General features: G+C 42.2%; 1 protein-coding gene across 2 annotated transcripts in view; it reads right to left on the reverse strand.

Moving 5' to 3' along the window:
* The window catches only part of Inpp5f (inositol polyphosphate-5-phosphatase F), a 93,261-nt gene that overhangs the window by 38,977 nt on the left and 28,590 nt on the right, over positions 1-25,694 (reverse strand). For both annotated transcript variants that reach the window (XM_059265958.1, XM_059265964.1), the window contains exon 2: positions 21,538-21,618. In XM_059265958.1, coding sequence (XP_059121941.1) covers positions 21,538-21,618 — 81 coding nt within the window. The remainder of the gene's footprint in view (positions 1-21,537; positions 21,619-25,694) is intronic.

Here is a 25,694-nt window from a genome sequence, read left to right on the forward strand (position 1 = left end):
TCCCCCGTCCCTTTTTGTAAGAAGATTTAAACATTACAGATAAAACTAAAGTTCTCTTGACACACTTTGACCGCCATCCCTTAGTCTACGCAAAGTCCTCGGCTCAACTCCAACTCCACTCGGTTAGTTCTCTCCTGTGAGAAGAGCAGAGATAGTAAACGATTACCATTGCTTGGCACTAGTCCTTTCGATTTTGTTTGAGGGCTTTAAAAACAGTGTAACAATTACTGATTTTATAGGCATCACTCGGCTGCGCTTTTAGAGGCTTTCCAATTTATCTCTCCATATAATCGTCCATGTGAAATGGTGAGAACCACTCATGGAGAAAATGAATAGACTAGGTATACTGCTGGATCTCCTTTGTTTATTTATACTGATGGCCTAGTGCTGGAGGCAAGATTCCTCAGGCCAGAGTTACCTCTCCTAGGTCCACTCCTAGGAACAGAGAGCACAACACTGCCGTAACACTCACACAGTGGTGTGGTTATAAGGACCAGACACACAAGTTACACTCATACTAATCCAAAGATGGGGTGGAGATTAGCTATTCTTTTATAACATAAAATTTGAATACAAAGATTCAAATTATTGTTGTTGATGTTGTTATTACTGAATAAGGTTTCACATAATCCACACAGGCCTGGAATTCACCACGAAGAATGACTTTGCACTCTTCCTGATCCTCCTGCCTCCACCTCCCAAGTGCTGGGACTGAAGATGAGAGCCACCATAGCCAGCCCAAAGTCTCAAAGGCGTGAAGGGCTTCTGCAGTTTATACCTCAGACAGCCAAGGAAAGGTCTCTACATTGTACCAGTGATTTCAGAGGATGAAATGTACTGGTAAAGGAAAAAACAAAGATTAAATCTATTCACTTTTCCTTTGTTCTCTATGAAGTTAGGAATAAGAACATCTACATGTTTCCCTGTCACTTCAAACCGACATCTAAAAGGAGATTGTGAACCAAGTGACTAATTGCTCTTAATAGACTTGAAGGTTGTATCAGATGCACAGTCCCCCCCCCAGTGCTGAAGAGCTAACTCAAGACCTTGTGCATGCTAGGCAAGTGTCTGCCACCGAACTGCAGCCCCTGACCCAGCTACAGCTTCTAATTATCTTCTGGTGATTTGAACATCCTATGGGTTTTGAATGTTTTCTCTCCATGCTTCTTGCCTTAAACCTACTTTGATATTAACACAGCTGTATCAGTTTTCATTACGTTAATTTTCATACTTTTCCCCTTGAGACGGGGGTCTCAGCATGCAGTCCTGGCCTGCCTAAAACTCACTATTGTGAGAAACAACATTTTCTGTACAAGGCAGTTAGCCTGGCAAGAACTTTCCTCTTCTCCTCTGTGCTGACCAGACAACCAAGTCAAATTGTGAAGTCGCGCTCACCTACCTACGTCAGGCCCAGAAGACAGAATCCATCTTGGCCAACTGGAGGCCTTGGTGCATCCTTTTCCCAAAAAGAATTGCCCTGCCATGCTACTTTTGCTTTTTCATATGTTCCTTTGTGCAACGCTGAGATTATTATTTGTCTCTAACACTATGTAGACCAGGCTAGCCCAGAACTCAAGATCTGCCTACCTCTACCTCTGCTCCTTCCTCCCGAGTGTTAGGATCAAAAGTGTGCACCACCATGTCTGACCCTGGCAGTTTCTTTTCCAGGACTCTTTACTTTCTGCTTCTCAGTACATATAATCCATGCTATGTAAGGGATTTATCTTGAAAGTGGCATGTAAATAGATTTTGGTTTTCCAGTGTGAAAAATCTTTGGTTTTTATATGAAATGCTACTTCCAATGTCTAGACTAAATCTATCATTTGTTACTACTTTTCTCAGCCATTCCAAGTATACCTTTTACTTTCCTGACTTCTTTTGAATTAAGTCTTTAACTATTATTTCATTTTCCTACTCTGACAGCTTTTACAATCTTTTATTACTGTTTGTCCTTACACAGTAGGAAATGAACCTTAATCTATTAAACCGAATGTAAATTAGAGTCTTTACCAATTCCTAGAGAACAAAAGGATCTTGGAATAGTAACCTTGAAAATTCTTTTTGTATTTTGTCTTCTTCTTCTTCTTCCTCCTCCTCTTCTGTTTTTCCTTGTTAAATTCTCCAATGTTGCCGGGCAGTGGTGGCGCACACCTTTAATCCCGGCGCTGGGGAGAAAGACAGGCGGATCTCTGTGAGTTCGAGGCCAGCCTGGTCTATAGAGCGAGTTCCAGGAAAGGCTCCAAAGCTACACAGAGAAATCCTGTCTTGAAAAAAAAAATCTCTAATGTTGCTGTTACTGTTGTGTTTTAATTCTTCATTAAATTTAAACATATAAAATCAAATTCATTTATATTTATCAACTTATTTCCCTTCCCACTGACCTTCACTCCTTCCTACACCCCCATGCTTCCAGGAGTAATCATTTTTCTGTTGTCTAGAGAACTTTCCTTTTCTTTCTGTATTGCTGGGGATTGAACCTGGAAGGGTAAATCTTGGGCCACAGGGATGCAGAGAAGTTAGGATGTTTTTACTGTAAACAAAGGTTCAGTTTCATTTGTGACATACAGGCTTAGGCCTTAAGCATGGTTCATTGCTGTTTTAACATTCCCTTTTTGTATTACTATTATTACTGTGTGTGAGAGACACAGACATGTACATACACATACACTACAAACACCACAAAGGAAAAAAATAAATAAAAGCAATTTTGTCTCTGCCAGCGGCCTTCACAGCCAATGCTGATAACAGATAACTGTGCTGGGATTCTTGTTTCCCAGCTGGCCAGAGGTTTTGATCAGACTTCTTTCGCCCTCCTACAGCCTATTAATTTCCCTGTCTTACTGTTCTGCCTTCACCACACCAGCCTATTTTAGAAAAGAAAGACATTATGAAATAGAAAAAACTAAGATATATATCACTAGTATGTCTCTGTACTAAAAAAAAAAAAAATGGTAAAAAAAAGGGTCTGGAGCTATAGTTTATGGTAGGCCAGCTCTCTAGCCCTGAGCTACACTTCCTTATCAGCTGTGACTCCATCTAAAGTGCATCAGACTGAAAAGAAAATAACCCTTAGCAATCCCTCCAAACATGACTTCAGAAGTCATGAAAAAATAGTATGCATGTGTACCATAAAGACACGTATTCCTAATTCTTTTGAAAAGCCCATATCAAACACTCCTGGGTAATGGACTCTCCTTAAGTGTCTTTATTTTCTATTAACCCTACATTTAGATCTGTTTAAAACCTCCTCTTAACTAACTCTGACCCTGCTTCATCCTGGCCTCTGCTGCACAGTAGAGAAGCTAGGGAGATGGCTGAGTGGGTAGTGTGTGCTACAAGCATGAGCCCACACAGAAAGCTAGGCAGAGGGTCAGAGATGGCTCATCAGGCCAGGCACATGCCACCCAGCCTGTTCCACACACCATAACACAGAATTAAGTAATTCTGAAAGAGCTAGGCTGGCATAGTAGCTCTCCTGTAACCCCAGAGATTGGGAGGCAAAGACCTGGGGCACAGTGGCTAGCTAGACTAGCTAGTTAGATTCAATAAAAGACCTTACTGCTGTACACCGTGAAAATGTGTTGCACTCATTGTTAATAAAAAAGCTGACTAGCCGATAGCTAGGAAGGATTTTCGTGGCAGAGAGAACACTGGGAAGAATGAGGGCAGAGTCTGAGGAGTCGAGAGCCAGATATGGAAGAAGCAACATGGGAAATTCATAGATGACGTTAAAGATGATCAGGTTTGATTAAGGAAGACCCCTGAAAATCCTGACTACACACATAAAGAAATAAACCTAAAAAAAAAAAAAACCCTACAAAATATGTAATGTGTATTTTACCTGCTCAAACATAAAACAAAAAATCATCTTTAACTGACTTGTACACACCACATATTCCATACTTGTATGTTATCTTTAAAAGTTTATGTATTTTCAAAACAAGGGGAACAGACACCAATGAAAACAGATGGTCCAGGTGATCCAGCATCTCAAAATGCCTCTGTTACAATCTCCTCAAATTCTGCATCCAGAACAGTTTCAAGGATGCTGGCTGAGATGATCTAGCCCCACAAACCACTCCAGTCAAGACTAACAATTATCTTAATTTTCTTAAGGTTCCCCTAAAGATACCAGTGCCCACAAACAATAGGAAGTAGTCTAAAGAACATTGCCCACATTCCCAAAAGATGGGTTATGGATGTTTATTATCATTTAAGGGGGGTTGGTTACAAGTTGTTATTGGTAGTGGTCAGAAAAAAGCTGAACAAAGGAGATTAGATTCAGGGATCCTGTTCTGAAAAGGAAAAAGGGGATATAGAAATAACAGAATAAGGTAGGTTATTGAATCTACTTTTAAAATAAAACAGCAACTACTAGTCTTAAATATTTTACATTGGTGTGGATTTTGGTTTATTAATACAGATCTAAAGTTATTTTTGCTATACTGCTCTTGTTTGGGGCACTGAGTTTATACAGCTCAGTTAAAAATGTAATGTATAATTTAAAAATACAGATTAATAGTCATCTATAATCATCTAACTTATAGTCATATTAGATATGTTTTCAAGGTTAAACAGATATATTTAGACAGATAGATAGATGGTCTTCAAACATTTCAAAGATCTACAGAATATGACATTTAAAATGTTTTAATAACTAAGACTTCTCTTGACAGTGAGACATGCACTCCTGATAACATCTATTTACAACATCTATTTACTTCAGAGAAGATGATGGGCATTGAAGAACCTCCATATGGAGTTTGCTTTCTTGATGGCAAAAGCTAGCCATTTGGGCAAAAAACTGCCCTTGCCTCAATTGCTGACAGTTACTGTCCAAACTGGACCAGCAGGATGCAAAAGAAAAGCGACTGCCAAACTTTGCCAAGATAAGGTAGGACAGTCCTTCAAAATTCCCTGCTTCTTAGAAATGTCTATCAACTATACCAGGCCTGTAGGCCAGAGTTGGATGCCCCAACATTACAGAAACTAGATGTCCCTGTCATTAGGTAACATTTCATCCTTTTGGAGTCTTTGATAGAGTTCAAGACTAAATAAACTTACAGTTTTTCTTAGTTATGATAGAAAGTAAATTAGGTATAAAATTTTAGACTCACAAAGATAGACAATAAAGTATTTTCTCTAAATTTGCCAAATACAAATGGACTGCATATTGTAACTGTAATTCTTACTTGATAACTATTTTTGTTGTATATAATTTTACTATGTTAAAGTCAAAACCTTCCTTTTTATTTAAACAAAAAGGGGGGAATGCTATGGAATAATCCTTCTGTACATTGTGAAAATATGTTGCACTCATTGTTAATAAAAAGCTGATTGGCCAATATCTAGGCAGGATTTTCGAGGCAGAGAGAATGCTGGCAAGAAAAAGGGCAGAGTCTGAGGAGTCTTGAGCCAGACGTGGAAGAAGCAACATGGGAAGTTCATAGATGAGGTAAACAAGTCTTGAGGAAGCACATAGATTAGTAGAAATGGGTTAATTTAAGTTTAAGAGCTAATTAGTGGCAAGCTAAGCTATCAGCAGAGCATTTATAATTAATATTAAGTCTCTGTATTTGGGAGCTGGCTGATGAGACAGAGCCGACCAATAGTCCCTATGAAAAACTCCACCTACATCTTACCTCAGTAAAGAAAGTAGACCAATCTAGGAAGACATCTAACATCCATCTCCAACCTCCATAGGCACATACACACACTTGCACAGGCACCCATACACACATGCATTCATAATCACACACCCATATACCACACACATGTGTGGTGATATTTTGTTTGTGCACTAACAAATAAAGCTTGCCTAGAGATCAGAGTGTAGAGCTAGCCACTAGAGGCCAGGCAGTGGTGGCACACACCTTTAACCCCAGCACTTGGGGGGAGGAAACAGGAAGTGGTATGGTTGGGCAGAGAGAGGAAGTGATAAGGTGAGGTGGAGACAGGAACTTGGCTCCTTTCAGTCTGAGGACTCAGTAGAGGTAAAATCCTCTCTAGTGGCTGCTGCTCTACTTCTCTGATCTTTCAGCTTTCACCCTGATATCTGACTCCAGGTTTTTATTTAAGATCAATTAAATTTGTGATACACACATGCATCCATAGTCACACACACACACACACACACACACACACACACACACACACACACCCATACACCATACACCATACACACATGTATCCATAGTTATACACATACCCATAACCATACACACGTGCACTCATAGTCACACACACACACATCCATAGTCACACACACACATCCATAGTCACACACATACACCCATACACCATACACACGTACATCTATAGACATACACACACACACACACACACACACACACACACACACACGAGTCCCAACCTCATGTGAGTAGAATTCTCTGAAAAGAACCCCCCCAGCCGGGCGGTGGTGGCGCACACCTTTAATCCCAGCACTCGGGAGGCAGAGGCAGGCGGATCTCTGTGAGTTCGAGGCCAGCCTGGTCTCCAAAGCGAGTTCCAGGAAAGGCACAAAGCTACACAGAGAAACCCTGTCTCGAAAAAACCAAAAAAAAAAAAAAAAAAAAAAAAAAGAACCCCCCAACCTCAGGCTGTTATGGGGTAACAAAGTGGAACTGTGACTCAGGCAACAAACCACCACTAACGATGGCACCCAGTTTTTAATTTTAGTGTTGTGTGATGTACCTTTTTTGTTGTTCGTTTTGGTTTGGTTTGGTATTTTGGTTTTGAGAGACAGGGTTTCTCTGTGTAGCCCTGGCTGTCCTGGAACTGGCTCTATAGACCAGGCAAATCACAATGATCTGCCCGCCTACCTCTACCTCCTGAGTGCTAGGATTAAAGGTGTGTGTCACCATCACCTGGCTTTTTTTTTTTTTTTTGAGACAGGGTTTCTCTGTGTAGACCAGGCTGGCCTTGAATTCACAGAGGTCCACCTGCCTCTGTGATGTACCCTTAAGTGGTCCTTTGACAGTTACTTTTATATGTCAATTTAACTGAGTGATATCGTGATAGCTGGTATGTTGTGGGATATTTGTACGCTGTGTGAAGATGTATTTGCTGTGATTGGTGTAATAAAAAGGCTGAATGGCCAATAGCTAGACAGGAAGAGGTTAGTCAGGACTTCCGGGGACAGAAAGGACTCTGGAAAGAAGAAAAGCAGAGTCGCCAGCCAAAGAGAGAGGAAAAAGGGGGTGTAAGATGAAAGAAAGGTAAAAAGCCATGAGGCAAAACATGGATTAATATAAATGGGTTAATTTAAGTAATAAGAGCTAGTGAGACAAGCCTAAGCTAAGGCCTAGTTTTCATAATGAGTAAGTCTCCATGTCATTATTTGGGAGCTGGTTGGCAGGGCAGACTCCTTATACTGGTACATTTCTGAGTGTGTGTACATGGCTGTCTCAAGACGGGATCCGCATTGAAAGCGGCAGACCAGTGCCCTCACTAATGTGGGGGAGCACTACTCAGTGTGCTGAGGACTGGAGAGAACAGAACAAAGAGGAAAGGCTAATGCACCCCCTGGGTCATCTCCTGCCCTGAGAGATCGGTACAGTGGTTCTTGAACTTTGGGGTCTGGACCAGGTCTTATAGCATTGGTTCTTCCAGTTTTGGGGTACCGGTGCCTGGCCTGGAACCATCCCACAGGGTTTGCTGGTCCTCCAGCTTGTATCCAGTTCACATCACAGTGAACCTTTCCTCCCCCTTCACTTCCCCACCCCTTCTTTGTTTCTTTAGAGTCCCAGCTCACACAGATGGTAGACAAGGAAGCAAAGGTTGCTATAGCAGATACCTGTGACTGTGGAGGACTGGGTTACGGCTGTAGCAGGAGTTTGGAGATACACGCTGTCATGAATGACCCTTTAAAGGTGATTCACTGACAGCTGAGAAACGAAAACCTGAAGAGAAAGCCTCAGTCTTCTCAGGGGATGCTTATGTATCCCTAACAAGGTGCTGACACGCGGGAAGATATGGGAAGGGCAATCCTAAGGAGTCCTCGATAGAAATAAGGAACATGTTACCGGACAACAGAGAGGAGGCCAGCTTTGTTACGAAGAGGGAAAAGACCGTGGCTGAAGCGTGTTCACGCTCTACTGTTCTGTAGAGGGAGAAGTGAAGAATAATTAAACTGGGTATTTAGCTGAAGCTATTTCTAAGTCAAATGTCATTGCTAAACTCTACCTGACTGATTATGGTAAAATGTAAGAAGACAAATATGACTCAAAGACACAATTGTTAAGAAAAAAAAAAGGAAGCAGAACTTTCAAAGAGTTGAGTACTTCTCAGCCTGTCTATGCTGCAAACTACAGGAAAGGCAACGGCATTCTGGAGAAAATGCTGAGGCCCAGCATCTGTTTGACAGAGAAAATGCGTATAGGTGAGCAGACCTGGCTATCCCGGCGGGAAAGCCACTAGTGTGAGAGAGGAGGGGGTCACAATGGCACTGACTCTAGGGATTCCACAGAGCAAAGAAAGACGTTTGGTGAGAACGAGCACTCTTCTTCGAAGCATGCTTCTGACATCAAGAGACCTGTGTCTTCAGTTTCAAAAAGGAAGACCATGACGGACTCACTTTCACCAGGCCAGGTAGCCTGATGAGCAGGGACACCCAGCATCCCAGGGCCACAGTCCTTTCTGAGTAGGAGAGCTGGGGCAGGGCCCCATCTCAGTAGACCTGGGAAGTGGAACCTGATGATCAGAGTTGTCATTTTTAAACTTTCTTACGTTTTATTTAGTGTGGTGGGGGAGGCGGACATTCATGTTGTGTGGAGTGCTCATGTGGAGGTCAGAGGACGACCAGTGTGGAGTCAGTTCTCACCTTCCACCATGTAGGTCCCAGGAATCTAACTCTGGTTGTCAGGCATAGCGGCAAGCTCCTTTACCCACTGAACCATCTCAATAGCCCAAGGTACCTTTTTCTGTTCACACTTATTTATGTGTGTGTTGTACGTTGGGTACATTCCTGCTACAACATGTGTGTGGAGGTCAGAGGACAACTTGTGAAAGTCAGCTCTCGCCTTCTACCACTTGGGTCCCCAAGAATCAAATTCAGATGGTCCGGCTTGGTGGCGGCCATCCTGTCGATGTATACAACAACCTATTACTATCAATGCCAAAGGAATTCACTGAGGAAAATGAGCTCAAGGAAAATGGGTTCATGCCAGAAAAATAGATGAAAGTAGAGTGCGTCATGAGGCAAGCTTGCTGGCTCTGCCTTCAAAGAAGAAATAAGCTGTGTGCACAGTAAGCAGCCTCTTGGGGGCTTGCAGCCATGGGTGGGTCACATGCGTGTGGTTGCATCAAGCATTGCTTTCCTGAGGAAGAGCAACCATCTGCACCAAGGAGACCAGAGTTCAGTCTCAAGGGAGGCAAGAAACTCTGACACATCAAATCACAGAACAAGCTGAGAGGAGCAAAGAAAAGAACAGGACATTCAGCACCCCTGGCTAGACACCTGAGGAACGTGAGGGACAGATGAAGCAAAAAGAACGGCCTGATCATGTGATCACTGAACATCAATTAGCTGCCTACTTCCAGAGCAGAGCTACTAATAGAATGGAGAAGCTAAACACTGTCCAACACTGATTTTTACACTTCACTGGGGGGAGGGAGGAGGAAAAGTGAGTGAGTGTGTGTGTGTGTGTGTGTGTGTGTGTGTGTGTTCTCTCTGAGTCACCTCATCAGCCCTATGGTTTTTATTTTTAAGGTGTGAGTGTCTTGCCTGCATGTGTATCTGTTCACCGTGTGCATGTAGTGCCTGAGGACACCAGAGAGGGCATCAAATGCCCTGGACTGGAGTTCGGGACGGCTGTGAGCAGCCATGTGAGCAGCCATGTGAGCCACATCCCCAGGCTCTTGAGTTACTGTTGCAGTGGTTTGCTTTTGAGAAAAGGCTCTCACTATGTGGCCCTGGCTGTCCCAGAACCTACTATGTAGATCAGGCTGGCCTCGAACTCACAGAGATCTACCTACTTACTTCTGCCTCCTGGGTGCTAGAATTAAAGATATGCACCACTACCCCTGGCCCTTGGTTTTATTTTTAGTTAAAATAAATCAGGGGCCGGGGAGATGGTTCAACAAGGAAGGTAGCTGCCACCAAACCTGATGACCTGAGTTCAACACCCCAGGATCCACATGGTGGGATGGAAGTACCAGCTCCCAGCTCCCACCGCTTGTCTTTTGACTTCCACAGAGTTCAAATGCCCACACAACAGGGGAAGGGATTGTTTTGTTTTGAGTCAAGGTCTCTGTGTAGCCCCCACTGGCCTGGAACTCACTCATTATATAGCACAGGCTAGCCTTGAACTCATGATCCTCCTGCCTCTGTACCCCAGTTGCTGGAAGTAAAGGTTTAATGCTCTAACACCCAGCTTTACTGATTCTGAGGCCTTTTAATGAGGTATAAATTATACACTATAATATATTTATTATATTATATTATATTATATTATATTATATTATATTATATTATATTATATTATATTATATTATATTATATATTTAGGGAACAGTGAAATGACTCAAGAGATTAAGGCACCTGCCACCAAGCCTGACCAGTTGAGTCTCAGAACCTACTTACATGGTGGAAGGAGAAAACCCAAACCTGATCTGTCCTCTGACCTCTCTACATGGGCTATGGCACACTTGCATGCAAGCATAGGCACATGAAAGCACACACATACAAAAACACAGCATCAAATTAACTAACTAAAACAAACAGCCGGGCAGTGGTGGCGCACACCTTTAATCCCAGCACTCGGGAGGCAGAGCCAGGCTGATCTCTGTGAGTTCAAGGCCAGCCTGGGCTACCAAGTGAGTTCCAGGAAAGGTTCAAAGCTACACAGAGAAACCCTGTCTCAAAAAAAAAAAAAAAAAAAAAAAAAAAAGAAAGAAACAAATACATTTTCAAAGTAAAAGCATAATAATTTTAAATTTAAAAATGAAAATAAATTTAAAAGAAATTTAAAAAATACAGCAGTCAGGAGGCAGAGGCTGGTGGATCTCTGAGTTTGATGCCCGCCTCATCTGCGTATCGAGTTTCAAGCCAGTAGCGAACAAAAACCAGCTGCTTGTAAATACATAACTCAATGATCTTAACAAACTCACAGCTGTGAAACTTCCATCACAATCTCTATCCAGATTTTTGGTTTATTGCTATTATTATTATTATTTGGTTTGTTTGTTTTGGGGACAAGGTCTTATGTAGTCCAGACCAGCCTTGACTGAGCCAGATTCAACTTTGTAGAAGATGACCTTGAATTTCTGATCTTCCTCCCTGCCCTCCGAGTGCTGAGATCACAGGTATGGAGCACCACAGCCAGTTTTCCTACAAGATTTTAATAATGTGACTTATTGGTAGACAATAAAGAATTTATTCCTGCTTGGTACAATCAGACATGAAACACATTCAAATTGGAGTACTGTGCTGGTTTGAATAAGAATAGGCCCTACAGCCCAGCGGTGGTGGCGCACACCTTTAATCCCAGTACTCAGGAGGCAGAGGCAGACAGATCTCTGTGAGTTCGAGGCCAGCCTGTCTACAGAGTGAGTTCCAGGACAGCTAGAGCTACACAGGAGAAACCTGTCTTGGAAAAAAAATAGCCCCCATAGGCTCATATATTTGAATGTTTGGTCATTAGGGAGTGGCAATGTTTAAGAGGGATTAGGAGTGTTGTCTTATTAGAGAAGGTGTGGCCTTGGAGGAAGTATGTCACTGATGTTGGTCTTTGGGGTTTCAAAGGCCCATGCGAGGCCCAGTGTTTCTTCCTGCTGCCCATGCATCCAGATGCAGAACTCTCAGTTACCTCTCCAACACCATGCCTGCTTGCCTGCTGCCACGCTCCCAACCATGCAGAAAATGGAGTACACCTCTGAAACTATAAACAAGATGAAATTAAACACTGCTTTCTTTTATAAGAGGTGCTGTGGTCATGGCATCTCTTCACAGCAATATAACACTGGCTAAGACAAGCACTATCTAAAGCGATGTCCTAGGAGCCAGGTTGCCATGGAGCTGAGAGCTCTGCACAGGCGCCCGTCTCTAATGCCCTTGAGAACGGGGCTTTCAATAGCTGTACATGTAAGTACTGAAGCAATGCTAATGACAGGCAATTTAGTCAACGCTAAAGCATTTGGAATATTTCTTGTCATTAGTCCCATAGCAAGGAAGCCCTCCATAGAAAGACTACACAGTCAGTTTTAGAATCACATGCATACTATATTTTACCATCTTAATGACTGAGATGGATTCACCATTCTAAACCAGGGAAGAGCAGATGGGGAGTACTATTTTAATGAATGAGATCCACATTAGTGAATTCTGTCTGTGATTGTTCAGTACTATGAGGAGTAATTCATTCAGTTACTAAACAAAGAGACTTGCCAAATTAAGACAATTTTCAAACTATTTCTAATATTTCATGATGTTATATATCTTTGCTAATGAATCTTTGTACTTTTTATATTTAGATAATTCTTGCCTTAACTGAGCTTATCTTCTTGGTCTTCAAAGTGTATTTTAGCTTAAAGAGCTTTTGTGACCCATTTTAAATCTCCAGCCTAAAGCAATCTTTTCATAGACACTTGCATGAAGCTATAACTGTATTGCAGATCTTATACAGAAGACAAATGACAGGAACATCCATCATCTACATTTTCTTTGCGCAGTTGCTTACTCTCCATGTACCATCTCTCCTCTCATCCCTCCCTCTTATCTCCCACTGACTTTTCCATTAGCCTAGGTCTTATATACTCATTTTTCTAACGTTAAGTCATACATTACTTCCTCAAAGATACCTTCCATCCTGGGACCCCAACTCCAACCAGTCAGGCACATAGCATCCATATTTCAGGAGCTTATGTCTATGAGGACAAACTGTATGGCTGGGTAATTAATATATGCTATTGGTTGAAGTCTATTATCCTAAAAGTTGTAAGTTTTGTTCATTCCACAGCCTTCAGTGTCACCTCCAGCCCTTGGCACACAGAAGGCACACCATAAATATCTGTTAAATCAAAAAGCACTCGCTTAGTATTTTGGAACAGCCCCTACTATGAGCCAGCACACAGAGACACACAGTAAAATCACAGCACTCCAGCCCCTATCCTTTTGGAGCTTATCATATAGAAAGGCGGCAGACAAATAAATAAAAAGAAACAAATAATTAATATGTAAGTATAGTAAGAATTTCACTGTAGTTTTTATTTCCACCTGGACACTGCAATGAATAAAAGTATTTTGTTTTTAAGATTTGTTTTTAAATTTTTACAGATGTGTATGTTTGTCTATCTGTGTATGCCCTCTGTGTGACAGTGGCCCGGGAGAACAGAGGAGGGCATCAAATCCCCTAGAGCTGGAGTTACAGGCAGTGGTGAGCTGGGAATTCAAGTCCTCTGCAAGAGCAGCAAGCACTCTTAATGGCTAGCCATCTCTCCGGTCTCCAATAAAAGTATTTTTCATGGTGCTTTACTTTTCTTCCATTTGCCAAGCATATCGACATTCCTTCTACGTTCTGTTCCTCCTGTCAGTAAATCTCAATTGGTCAGCCTAAAGCCAGACATTCAAACTGTCAGAGGTACAGTACATTAAACCCTGAAGGTACACTTGCCTGCACACATCAGAGGCGAGCATTAGAATGAAAAACAACAGCTCTACATAGATGCTGTCTTGCCACCAAGGCTAATAGGGCAGTTTTTGGTAGACCTTGTAAAAGTGAGAGAACAGCTGAGCTCGGTGACACACACCTTTAATCCCAGTACTCAGGAGGCAGGAGTAGGTGGATAGCTATGAGTTCAAAGCCAGTCTGAACTCATATATGAAGTAAGTATATGGTAAATTCCAGACTTCCAAGGGAAGCATAATGAGACCTTGTCCAAAGGGGAAAAAACACACAACTGAACATACTTTAAATTTTTTCATATTTTACTACTAAAAACTCCTTTGCAGTCTCACAGTGAAGTTTCTGGTAACTTGCTAATGTCACTACAGTTTCAGTAAACACTAACAAGAGAACAGTCCAAGTTTACCTCTTTTTTTCACAACTATGTATGTAGAAATTAGGTGGTTCTGTAGTAGGCTATTGCTTAGGTTCTTCAAAGGAAAACAAAAAGAAATCCAAACAAAGCGTACATGGCGGTACGTGTCCACACAATCACAGCACAGGAGGCAGAGGCAAGAGAATCACAAGTCTAACACACACGCAAGCAAGCGAGGAGGAGGAGGAGGAGGAGGAGGAGGAGGAAGAAGGAAGGAAAAGGAAATGAGAAATATTAGTTATACTCAGTGCTTTCTATAGTCAAGAACTCACTTAGCCAGTCCAGCTGCTTTGGAGGCAATGGCCATCTGGCAAGCGGGGTTCAGGAAGAGTCCTGACCCCAGGCCGTCATGTCATCTAGTCTACCTTCTCACTGCTTAGTCAGTCACATTCAGAAAACATGTCACCGCTCAACAGAGACCACTGGGACTGGAGAGAACTCTCTGCAAAGCTTCGTAATAAGTGTTTCAACAGAGCGTTAGGTTCTTGTTGCTGTGGGCTGAGCCATCTCTTATACTGAAGTCTTGACCTTGGGATGTGACCATATTTGGAGGTAATCTCTAAAGAGGAATTACATTAAAATGAATTTATTAGGGGGGGCTTTAATCCAGTATAACTGGTTTTATTTACTATTTTTTTAAAGATTTATTACTTGTAGTTATGCATAATTATGTACAGTATGTGTATGTACATGTGAATGCCAATGCCCCCAAAGGCCAGAAATATTGGTTTCCCTGGAACTGGAGTTACAGGGTGTTGTGAGCCACCTGACATGGATGCTGGAAATCTAACTCAGGCCCTCTGCAAGAGCAGTATGTGCTCTCAACTGCTAAGGCACCTCTCTAGCCCCACAACTAGTTTTATTATAAGAAATTTTAAGCACACAAAGGTACAAAGGAAGGGAAGCCCAAGACAGGGATTACAGCCATCTATACGCCAAAGAAAGAGGGCGGAAGAAACGAGCCCTGCCCACACAGTAGTCTCAAGCATTACAGGAAAATGAAATTCTGTGTTCAATGCCTCCTCCAACCTGTGACATTCTGCTCTGACTGCCCTAGCAAACAAGTATAGTTCTGAAAGTCACGAAAGCCTGCTCTATTCCTCAGAGTCCAGAGTTAAGTGACAATCATGAGCAGCAGCACAGCTCGCCCACGCCGTTTTTGGAATGACAATGACATCTGTTCAAATCAAATCATGTTCCCAGTGCACCAGGCAAGAACAAAAACGCGTGCATTAATATGGAGAGGATCAGTAGGAGGAATCAGGAGAGAGCGACAGCTTAAGTACAGATGTTTTATCCCCTCATCTCCTACCCCACAATGATAAGACGTTCCCTCGGGGAAATGCCCCCAAAGTATCAGCTCAGTTCTGACACACCAGGAACACAGATCCTTCCGGTCAGTCTAACTCTGAGCAAGAACTTCAGCTGCACATGGGAGAGAAGGGGTGAGGCCTGGAGGACAGAAGATGTAAGGGAAGGGGAGGGAAGGATGGACCTTCCGAGGCCAGGAGCTGGGGGCGGAGCAACACAGAGAAGAAACGGCTATGGGAAGAAGGGCAACAGAGGCCCCAGAAGATCTCCATTTGCTTCTCTCCTGGTTCCCTTCTTTCAAAACCAAACCTGTTAGGTGACCATGACAAGATACGGACAATCAAGAGACTTTTTCTGCCCTGCTTTTCCCTTTTTATATTTTCTTTCCCCAGCTCACTCTCTGCCCCAACCCTCTTCCAAATGTCCTGAATCACTAGTTCTCATACAGCCTACACATAACAAGACACCCACACATGTGTAGACCTTCTGCATGGAGGACCAAAGTTCAGTAGGCATTAACTTCAATTTGGCCAGTGCTGATAAAAGCCAACACTATTTTTATGTGTAATTCAGCTATTATTTGGCTTAAAAGGGCTCATTGGGAAATGTTATCATTTTTACTATTTTCTACAGAGAAAATATTTTCCAGTTTCAAATAACCCTGGACTTTTGAATTATAACCTGTTTTTATGTTCAAGCTATCTGTGTATTATTTCTCCTGCAGTTATACAAAAATGTTTCTACATTTTAAAAAAAGGACAAATACTATATAATTGTACTACAAGAAATATATAGAATATGCAAATTTATAGAGACAGAAAGATTATCTCAAGATGGAGAAGAAAGTAATACAGAGCAATAATTTCCTAAATATAAAATTTTTGTTTTGTGTGATGGATGGAAAAGCCCCACAAATGGACAGAGGTATCAGGACATAATATCATGAATGTAATAAATCAATATAATTAATATAATTAATGAATCATAAATATAGTTATTGAATGAAAAAATAAGGATAACCTTCTTTGTTTAAAAAATGGTTTAGGCATAAAACTTTTTATTTATCACCAAGATAGGATAGATAATACAGTACTTTCTTCAAATTTGACAAATAGGTATGAACTGGACATTGTGAATATAATTCTTACTTGAAAATTGTTCTTATTATATATCGTTTTATTGTTACAGTTAAAACCTTTTCTTTTTATTTACACAAAAGGGGGGAAATGTTGTGGAATAACCTTTTTTGCACACTATGAAGATATATCTTTGCCAAGACGCCTTCTGACTGGTTTAATAAAGAGCTGAATGGTCAAAAATAAAAAAAGCCAACTTGGGGTGGTCTGCCAACACCACTCCCTGCTTCTCTGATTGCTCCCCTCATTTAGGAAAGTGGCCCCGTGATGCACTTTGAACTAGGTGACTTTGAAGGTCCTTGGCCAAGCAGGACCAATAAGCCTCTTCTCTACACATGAGAACCAGACTCCCTACCCAGTCTTTTTTGATGGCTGGTCAGTCTGCACTGACTACAGGGAACCTCAGAGTAGGCTTAAAAGATGAGAATGCCATCTTTTGAGCAGAATCCTTTTTCTAATATAAATAGGGTCTAGGGCTGGAGCTTGGCTGGAAGAGTGCTTGCCTAATATGCATAAGGCCTGGGTTCAATCCCCAGCAACACCCGACTCTTCCCCAGCACCACCTGAACTCCTCCCCAGCACTCCTGAACTCCTCCCCAGCACCACTGAACTCCTCCCCAGCACCACTGAACTCCTCCCCAGCACCACCTGAACTCCTCCCCAGCACCACTGAACTCCTCCCCAGCACCACTGAACTCCTCCCCAGCACCACTGAACTTGGTATGGTGGTGCACACCTGTCATCTCATCTCTCAGGAGGGAGGCAGGAAGATCAAAAGTTCAAGGTTATCCTTGGCTACATAGGAAGTTTGAGGCCAGCCTGGGCTACACGAGACCTCCATCTCCAAAAAGGAAAAAAAAATCAAAGAGAAATTCTGGTGAGAGATCTCAAACCCCACCGAACACCCACATTCGGTTTCAGAATGCTGGACTCTTATACGAAGTGTATTTGCACAAGCTGATAGATTTTTCCCTTTAACATAAGCTGATGGAGTTGTATAAGGAAAAGAGTCTTGATAAAAGAGCCTATCTCACTCGAGACTCACAATACCCAAACACATAATGAGGCAAACTCCTCTGGCTCTTGCTTTACAGCTGAAGAAGTAAGGCCCTTGACCTGGGGATTTATCTTCTTGGCTTCCAGGCGCTCCCTGAAAAGATGTCCCCACTATTCAGGAGAAAGAAGAGGACTCCAGAATAGAAAGGAGGATCCCAGGAGAGAGGCCCTGTGAGAGGAGAGCCACGGGGAGAAGCAGAAAGGCTGCATGAAGGCAGTGTGGCGACTCAGGCGAACGCTGCCGCCGGTCTACCCAGAGGGCCGACGAGAGGAACAGAGCAATGAATATCATCAGCACGAAGGATCCTAGGGGACTGTGCTCTGTTGCTGTCTTAGACCAGTCTGCCAGCCTTTAGGACGGCTGACTGCACGACAGTGAAGCAGATGCTAGAGATCTCTAATAAATAATAATAAAAATACTAACAAACGGAGCGTGACTCTCGGTCTCCTGACTGATTTCAGCAATTCATTCACTGCTCTGAGATGTGACTGAAATTGGAGAAAATAATTCAGAAGTTTCATACATGTCATTTACATAATAGAAAATGAATTTTAGCTCAGAACATCCAGCTGTGAAATTATCTTGTCAGTATGTAAATGAATTAGAGATATATGTATGTAAATGTGGACAGGTAGGAGAGTGTTATTAAAATACTTAGCATGGTTACATAATGACTAAATGCTCTTCTCCTCTGTGCTGAAGGACATTTCTAAAGCCTACCAAAAGCAGAATACACAGCAAAACTCAGAGCAATATTATTTCTAACAGGGAAAAAAAAGAAAGGAAGGAAGACTAAATAACCCAGTGAGGGGAAGACAGACAAATCATGAAATATTCAAATAAAGGAAGAACAAGGAACTCTAGTTTCATCTATCAGCATAGGTAAATCTCAAACATCAACAATAAAAAGAAGAGGTGGCCGGCATGGTGGCACATGCATGTAATCCTGACCCTCAGGAGGAGGGAGAACAGAAGTTCAAGGCCACCCCTGGGTACACAGCAAGTTCGAAGCCCATGTGGGATATATGAGACCTCATCTTTAAAAATCAATAATAAATAAAACTGCCAGGCATGCTAGTGCATGCCTTTAATCCCAGCACTTGAAAGGCAAAGGCAGGTGGATCTCTAAATTCTCGGCCAGCCTAGCCTGGTTCACACAGTGAATTCCAGACTACAGCATCACATAGTTTGACCCTGTCTCAAAATAATAATAAAATAAATAATACAAAGAAGAAAAAGTTCCAAGTATAGTGTCTCACGCCTTTTATCCCAGCACTCAAGATACAGAGGCCCGTGGATCTCTGAGTTCTAGATCAGTCTGATCTACTCAGCAACTTCCAAGCCAGCCAGGGATACATTGTAAGACCATGTCTCAAGAAAAACAGAAGAAAAGATTTAAAAACAAGAGATTAGCTGTTCAGGAGTAACTTGCCAAAGAATGTAAGAGATATTTTCACAATATGATCACCCCAGAACATGGGTGAGGGAGATAGCTCAACAGTTATGTGCCTGAATTCAAATCGCCAGCATTCACGCAAAAGCTAGGAGTAACGTAGCTGTGATCCCCGTTCTGGGGGGGCAGGACAAGCGGCTCTTGGAGCCCACGGGCCAGTCAGCCCAGCTGACTCCATCAGCTCCAGGTTCAGCTCCCTGTCCCCAAAAATAAAGTGAGAAACACATGGGAGACACCCAACCTCGACCTCTGCCCTCCAAACACCCATGCACATGCATGCACACCCACCCACATAAACACACACACACACACACACACACACACACACGAGAGAGAGAGAGAGAGAGAGAGAGAGAGAGAGAGAGAGAGAGAGAGAGAACACAAATAATTTAATGAAATTTAAACAAAAATCTCCAAAATATAAATCTTAGCAACATACTATTTAGGCATTTATACCAAGAAAAGCAATAATTTTCAAGGGAGTAGCAAAACTGGAGCTGATTCCCTTCAAGGGAAGGACATGCTTGGAAAAAATGGTAAAGATACCTCTAAGTCACTGGTCATGTTTCACTTCTTAATCTGGACAGGAAATAAATGTACACTTTAGAATGCCTTATACTATTTAGCTGTGATAAGCAGTCTCATACTTATAAAAAATTCATAATAAGAACACTATTTAAAATATAATCAAAGAATCTAGCAAAAGAAAATTACAAATTGTCTCCACCAATATGTTTTTATAATTCACAAAAATCGACCTAGTGCCTAAATGCTCAATAATCATATTTTAAACTTAAAAAAAAAATCTAGCTGGGTGGTGGTGGTGCACGCCTTTAATCCTAGCACTCAGGAGGCAGAGTCAGGTGGATCTCTGTGAGTTCAAGGCTAGCCTGGGCTACAGAGCGAGATCCAGAACAGCCACAGCTACACAGAGAAACCCTGTCTCAAAAAACATATATATATATATACATATACATATACATATATACATATATAAAATATATAAAATATATGTATATATATATATATAAAATATGTGTGTGTGTATATATATATATGTGTGTGTGTGTGTGTGTGTGTGTTGGTGGCTCATACCTATAATCCCAGCATCTGGGAGGCTACGGCAGGAGAATCATCATGAGTTCAAAATAAACCTGGGCTACAAAGTGAGACCCTGTCATACAAAGAAAAGAACAGCAAGAGGGCTCAGTGGGTAAACACAAGTCAGAAGACCAGAGATCTATCCCCTGAAGCCACAGTGGAAAGAGGAATCCAACCTCCAAAAGAGCACTATGGCACACAGGCACCAACAGTCTCTCTCTCTCTCTCTCTCTCTCTCTCTCTCTCTCTCTCTCTCTCTCTCTCTCTCTCTCTCTCTCCCTCTCCCTCTCCCTCTCCCTCTCCCTCTCCCTCTCTCTCTCTCTCACATACACACACACACACACACACACATCATACACACATGTACACACACAATAATCATAAGAGAGAAGAAAGAGAGCAAATAAACAAAAGCCACAACAGGCATATTGCAGAGATTAACTGACTTCAGAGGCAGTTATACAGCAATAATGCCAGAGTCTCCTACAGTTCATAAGTCATACTAAAGTTATTATCAAAGGAGGCCGGTATAACGGTACATGCCTGTAAACAGCAGGCACAGGCAAAGGATATCAAGCTCCAGGCCAGCCTGGGCTAGAGTGAGACCCTGTCTCTGAAAATCAAATGAAGGAGCAAGAATAATGGCTTAGTGGTTAAGAATACTTCCTGCTCTTCCAGTTCCCAGCACCCACATGGGCCTGCTCACAACTGCCTGAACTCCAGCTACAGGAGGATCAACACTCTCTTCTGGCCGCCTGAGATACCCATATATATGTAGCATGCGTACTGATATACCTGGGAGAAGAGATGTCTGCTCTCCCAGGCAGGAGCCAGGTGAATGACTTAGACTTTCCATCCATTTGCCTGCCTTGGACAGAGGTCCCAGACAGTACCACACCTTATACTAAAAGACCCTTTCCTGGCAGGAGTGACTGACTCAGGACTAGGCAGCTGACCCAAAGCCAGCCAATCATGTTGCCACCTGTCCACCTTTCCAGCTTTGTTCCAGCACCTTCCACCATGTCTGTGAACTTGCTGTACCATTCCTTGACAGAATGCACATCCATGCCCAAGGACTACACATGTACCATTCAGTCATGCATTCTGTCTTTTCTTCTAACTCTGAGCTCTGGGAGGGTAGAGGGGTCAGTGTGGGCTCACAATTGTGCTAAGCCTGTTAGCACAATCCCTGGCACCAAGTAGGAATTTTGTGAGAATTGTTTTTAATAAAAGAGCAAAATCAACCGTAATACCGTGTCTTCTTTTTTCAAAAGCTTTATTTTTATTTCATTAAACTTAAATAGAAATATACTTGCTTTAAGAAGGCCCCAAATGATGACAAAGGAACCAATGTCATAATAGAACACAACCTCAAAAAGGACAATGTCACAGAAAATCATGTTAAATTTTACAAGTGTAAGGAGCTTATAAAAACATACCTGAATGAAGTTGAATTTTCCCAATAACTCCTTCTACCAAGCCCAAACAAATGGGGTTCCAGGCAAGAAGCAGATCTGTGGCTAAAATAAAGTAAGAAGCAATCGTGAGAACGTATTCACCAGAAAATGTTAAACTATCTTTTTGCAGCATATTTTAAAAGGATCAACATCCCCCAAAAAGCAGTTCTAAACATCCCCCACAGAACATATTACCATAAAGGACTTTGTGGTAAAGCGCTAACTCTGAGGCCTCTGGATACCGGGGCAGTTACTGGGTAAGAAGGGTTGAGGAACTCTGCTGATGGGGCAGTGCCTTGGTGCCCTACAGTGGAGGAAACAGGCTGTCGCACTACGAAGAGGGTAGTGGAAGGACCCACCGGGGCCCCACAGACAAGGCCTGAAGATGGCCGTGGAGCTGTCCACTTCCTCCCAAAGGGTCACACACTAGGCAAAGGGGTCCAGAAAGCCACTCCCTTACCCATGACTTCTAGGGCTGCTTATTTTCTGTGTACCACCGCGTGGGTGCCCCTCACCTGAACCACACAACAGCTACAGCGATTTGCGTGTAAACTAACACCATTCTAGACATCCCAAAGAGAAGCAAATCTAAGGACAGAGGGGCTAATTTAGCTCTTCTCCAGCCTGCACTGTGAGCGACCGCTGCAAGCACAGGGACAGATGTGATGCTTCGGAGAGCTCAACCGCTGGAAAGAGGAGCAAGAAGGAACAGTCCTGCGGGGTTAGACAGCTCAGAGTGGAAGTGCTTACCCCGGAAGCAGTTCACGCCCAGGACCAACTGTGGAAGGCCAGAGCCAACTCCCAAAAGCCGCCCTCTGACCTCCACATGTGTGCTGAGGCACAGTTGCTAATAAGAAGTAAAAATTTAAAATGTTTCTGCTGGCAAAATTACATTTTAATTATTAGCACTTAAATTTTATTTTACTGAAATATTATCTGTTACTAGTAAGGTAATTATACACTAATAGTTAAGTTTTCAAATTCATTTACATTTTGATTTTTTTTATTATGTATTAATTTCTTGAGTTAGGGTCTTCCTATATAGCCATGGCTACCCTCGAACTCATGGTGATACTCCAGCTTCAGCTCCATAGCTGGAGTGTTATTTCTTGAATGTCTTTGCTATTGAATTTTCACTAGAAAGCAAAAGCAATAGATTTCGTTGGTTGGTTGTGGCTATTCTGCAGAGCCAGGGGTAGAACCCAGGGTTTCACACAGGCCGGGCAAGTTGCTACCACCAAGCTATAATCACTCCAACTTCATTGTTTTTATTGTAAAAATTAACAACAACAAAAAGACCTTAAAGGCTCCTATATATATTATCATTTCTACTCTTTTTTATTTTATTTGTTTTGTATGTGTGTGAAAGTGGGGGCACAAATGCCATGGCACACATGTGGAGGTCAGAGAATAACTCATGGGAGTCAGATCTCTCCTTCCACCATGTGGGTCAGGGGTCAAACTCAGGCTGCCAGGTGTTTGAGGCAAGAGCCTTCACCCACTGAGCCATCTTGCCAGCCCTCCGAGGTTGACATCAGGAGTCCCATTTTACAAGTGAAAGAAAACTGCTTCGAAAAGTAACAGTTGAATCAGCCACAGGACAGGAGGCAGGGCTGCAATCAAAAGAGAAGTCTAGCAAAGCTCTGACTCAAAAACTTCTATTAAGTCCAAAACAGGTGAGAGTTTGAGTCCAATCTGGTCTATGAAGTGAGTTCCAGGACAGCCAGGGCTGTTACAGGGGAAAAACAAAACAAACAAACAAAGAAACAAGTGTAGTGGCACACTCCTTTAAACAACACTTGGGACGCAGAAGCAGGCGGATCTCTGTGAGCTCAAGGCCAACCTGGTCTACAGAGTGAGTTCCAGGACAGCCAGGACAACAGAGTTTTGAAATCGTGACTCAAATTTTAAAAAATAAAATAAGTAAATAAAAGTCTAGAGCCAGGAATGGTGGTGCATGCCTGTAATCTCAGCATTCAAGCTAAGGCAAGAGGATCTTCAGTTCCAGGCCAACCTGGGATACACAGTAAATTTGAGGCCAGCCTGGGCTGATGGACAGCCTGTGTTCTCCAAAGAAAAAACCGAAGAGGTCTGTCAATCTGACTCTGGTTATATACCTCAGCAACCTGCCATAACACCTACCTCAGAAACTACACAGGGAGCCACTGAAACAGGAAGTCTTAAAATGCCATGTGTGATTACAAAGTATCACTACAAAGCCGACAGGGAAACGGACCACAGAGGTAAGGTGGTTCTGTTCCATTTCATTTCAGTTAATGGCACATTAACTGAACGCCACACAGAACCACCTACTCTTAAAAGCAACATTTCCTGGGAACAAATTTTTTGTTTGAAGTCTTTTTCTAGGGCTGGAGAGATAGATGGTGTGGTGGAAGCCAGGCTGGCTCTGGCTTTCCCTGAGACCCTGAAGTATGGAAAAGGAACCTGCTGGGGAAGGCCAGTAATGGCCTGGGGCCAGGACCTTGGGGTAGCACAAGCTTTGGATCCCGAGAACCCAATTCTTCTCTCTAAAGCAATGATTCTCAACCCTCCTAAAGCTGCAACCCTTTTATTCAGTTTCCCATGTTGTGGTGACCCCCAACCATAAAATTATTTTCAGTGCTAAAACATAACTGAAATTTTGCAACTGGTATGAATTGTAATGTAAATATCTGTGTTTTCTAATGGTCTTAGGCAACCCACATGTTGAGAATCACTAACCTAAAGGGTTATGGACACTGTATGCTTGGTCTGTGTTCCCTTTGTGCAACATTGCTTAATTAGCACCTGGCTAGCTTTGACCCACTGTATGACAGTTTCTACTTACTGTTCCCCTTTCCCTGCAAAGTATGTGTAATGCTGTACTTCTTAATAACCTTGTACGGATAAGACACAGCTTGTGAGACCCCTCCTGGGTCTCAACTTTCCCATCTTCTTTATCTTCTGATCTCCTGGTCCTTCCTTTCAGGAACCTATCCCTGAAGAATGATCTGTTGGTCCAGGTCAACGGTGAAACTGTTAAGAGCACTTGCTGCTCATACAGAGGACCAGGGTTCAGTTCCCAGAACCCACAAGATGGAACTAAGGCATCTGACACACAGGTACTGTACACTATGGTGTACTTGCTTACATACATGCAAGCAAAACACTTATGTCAGGGACAAGGACAGAATCTCTAATTAGTGGAAAAATACAGACCCCCATAAGACAGGGAACTAGATCATCTTACAGTCAGGTCGCCTAGCAACAGGACATTGAGTCAGAGCCCTTGACCCTTTCACCCTGTAAACATCCTATACAAACATCCTGTTAGCTTGCCCCACCTTATGCAAATGACAGCTTCTTGCTCCCCCCACCCTGCAGGAACTATATAAACCCTCCTGGAGAAAAATAAAGTTGCACCTTGATCAGAATCTTGACTTGGTGTATTTCCTTTATATCTCCTGTCCCTACATTCCTTCCTTAGGGAGGTCGAGTACCCGTTGTAGCCCTGCAGGTGGGGCACACTTAAGACACATAAACTAAAAATAAATCTTTTAAAAAATCTTTTTTAAAGAAATAAAACATTCTTAAAATCATGACCTCATGGTGGCATAATTTTCCATTTAAGTAAGTACTTCCTCACTGAAACATCAAACTTTATTCTATTATAAAAACACTGTGATACAAATGATGAGTTTTACATAAATATTCCATCTGTCTCCATCCTTAATAGCTTTAGGATAGATTCCTTGGAATAAAATTAATAGTCATAACATTTAAAAAATTAAGGCTCTCAAGCATCATCAAATTACTTCTATAAATATTATATCACATTAGATATATTTCCCACGTTAACAATGGTGAATATCATGATGCAGAGTACTCTGTATGGTTCCACAATGGATGGTTTGAAAAAGGAAAAATTAAATAAGGGGATAACCAGCTTAGCTGGGATTGACATAATGTTGATTATAATTATTAACAGTTTGGTAATTCATATTTTATCCTTAAAAAAGTGATTTGATATCTGTGACAAATATGGAAAATTGACATAGAAAGACCTACTAATGAAACTAAGAAAAATATTCACACACAGAGAAATTTAGAGCAGAACCTACTGTACCATTGTAGGATGAAACTAAAGAGGAGGGGCTCAA

The sequence above is a fragment of the Peromyscus eremicus genome, chromosome 1 (genome assembly GCF_949786415.1).
Source record: "Peromyscus eremicus chromosome 1, PerEre_H2_v1, whole genome shotgun sequence".
In the NCBI taxonomy this organism is placed as follows: Eukaryota; Metazoa; Chordata; class Mammalia; order Rodentia; family Cricetidae; genus Peromyscus; species Peromyscus eremicus.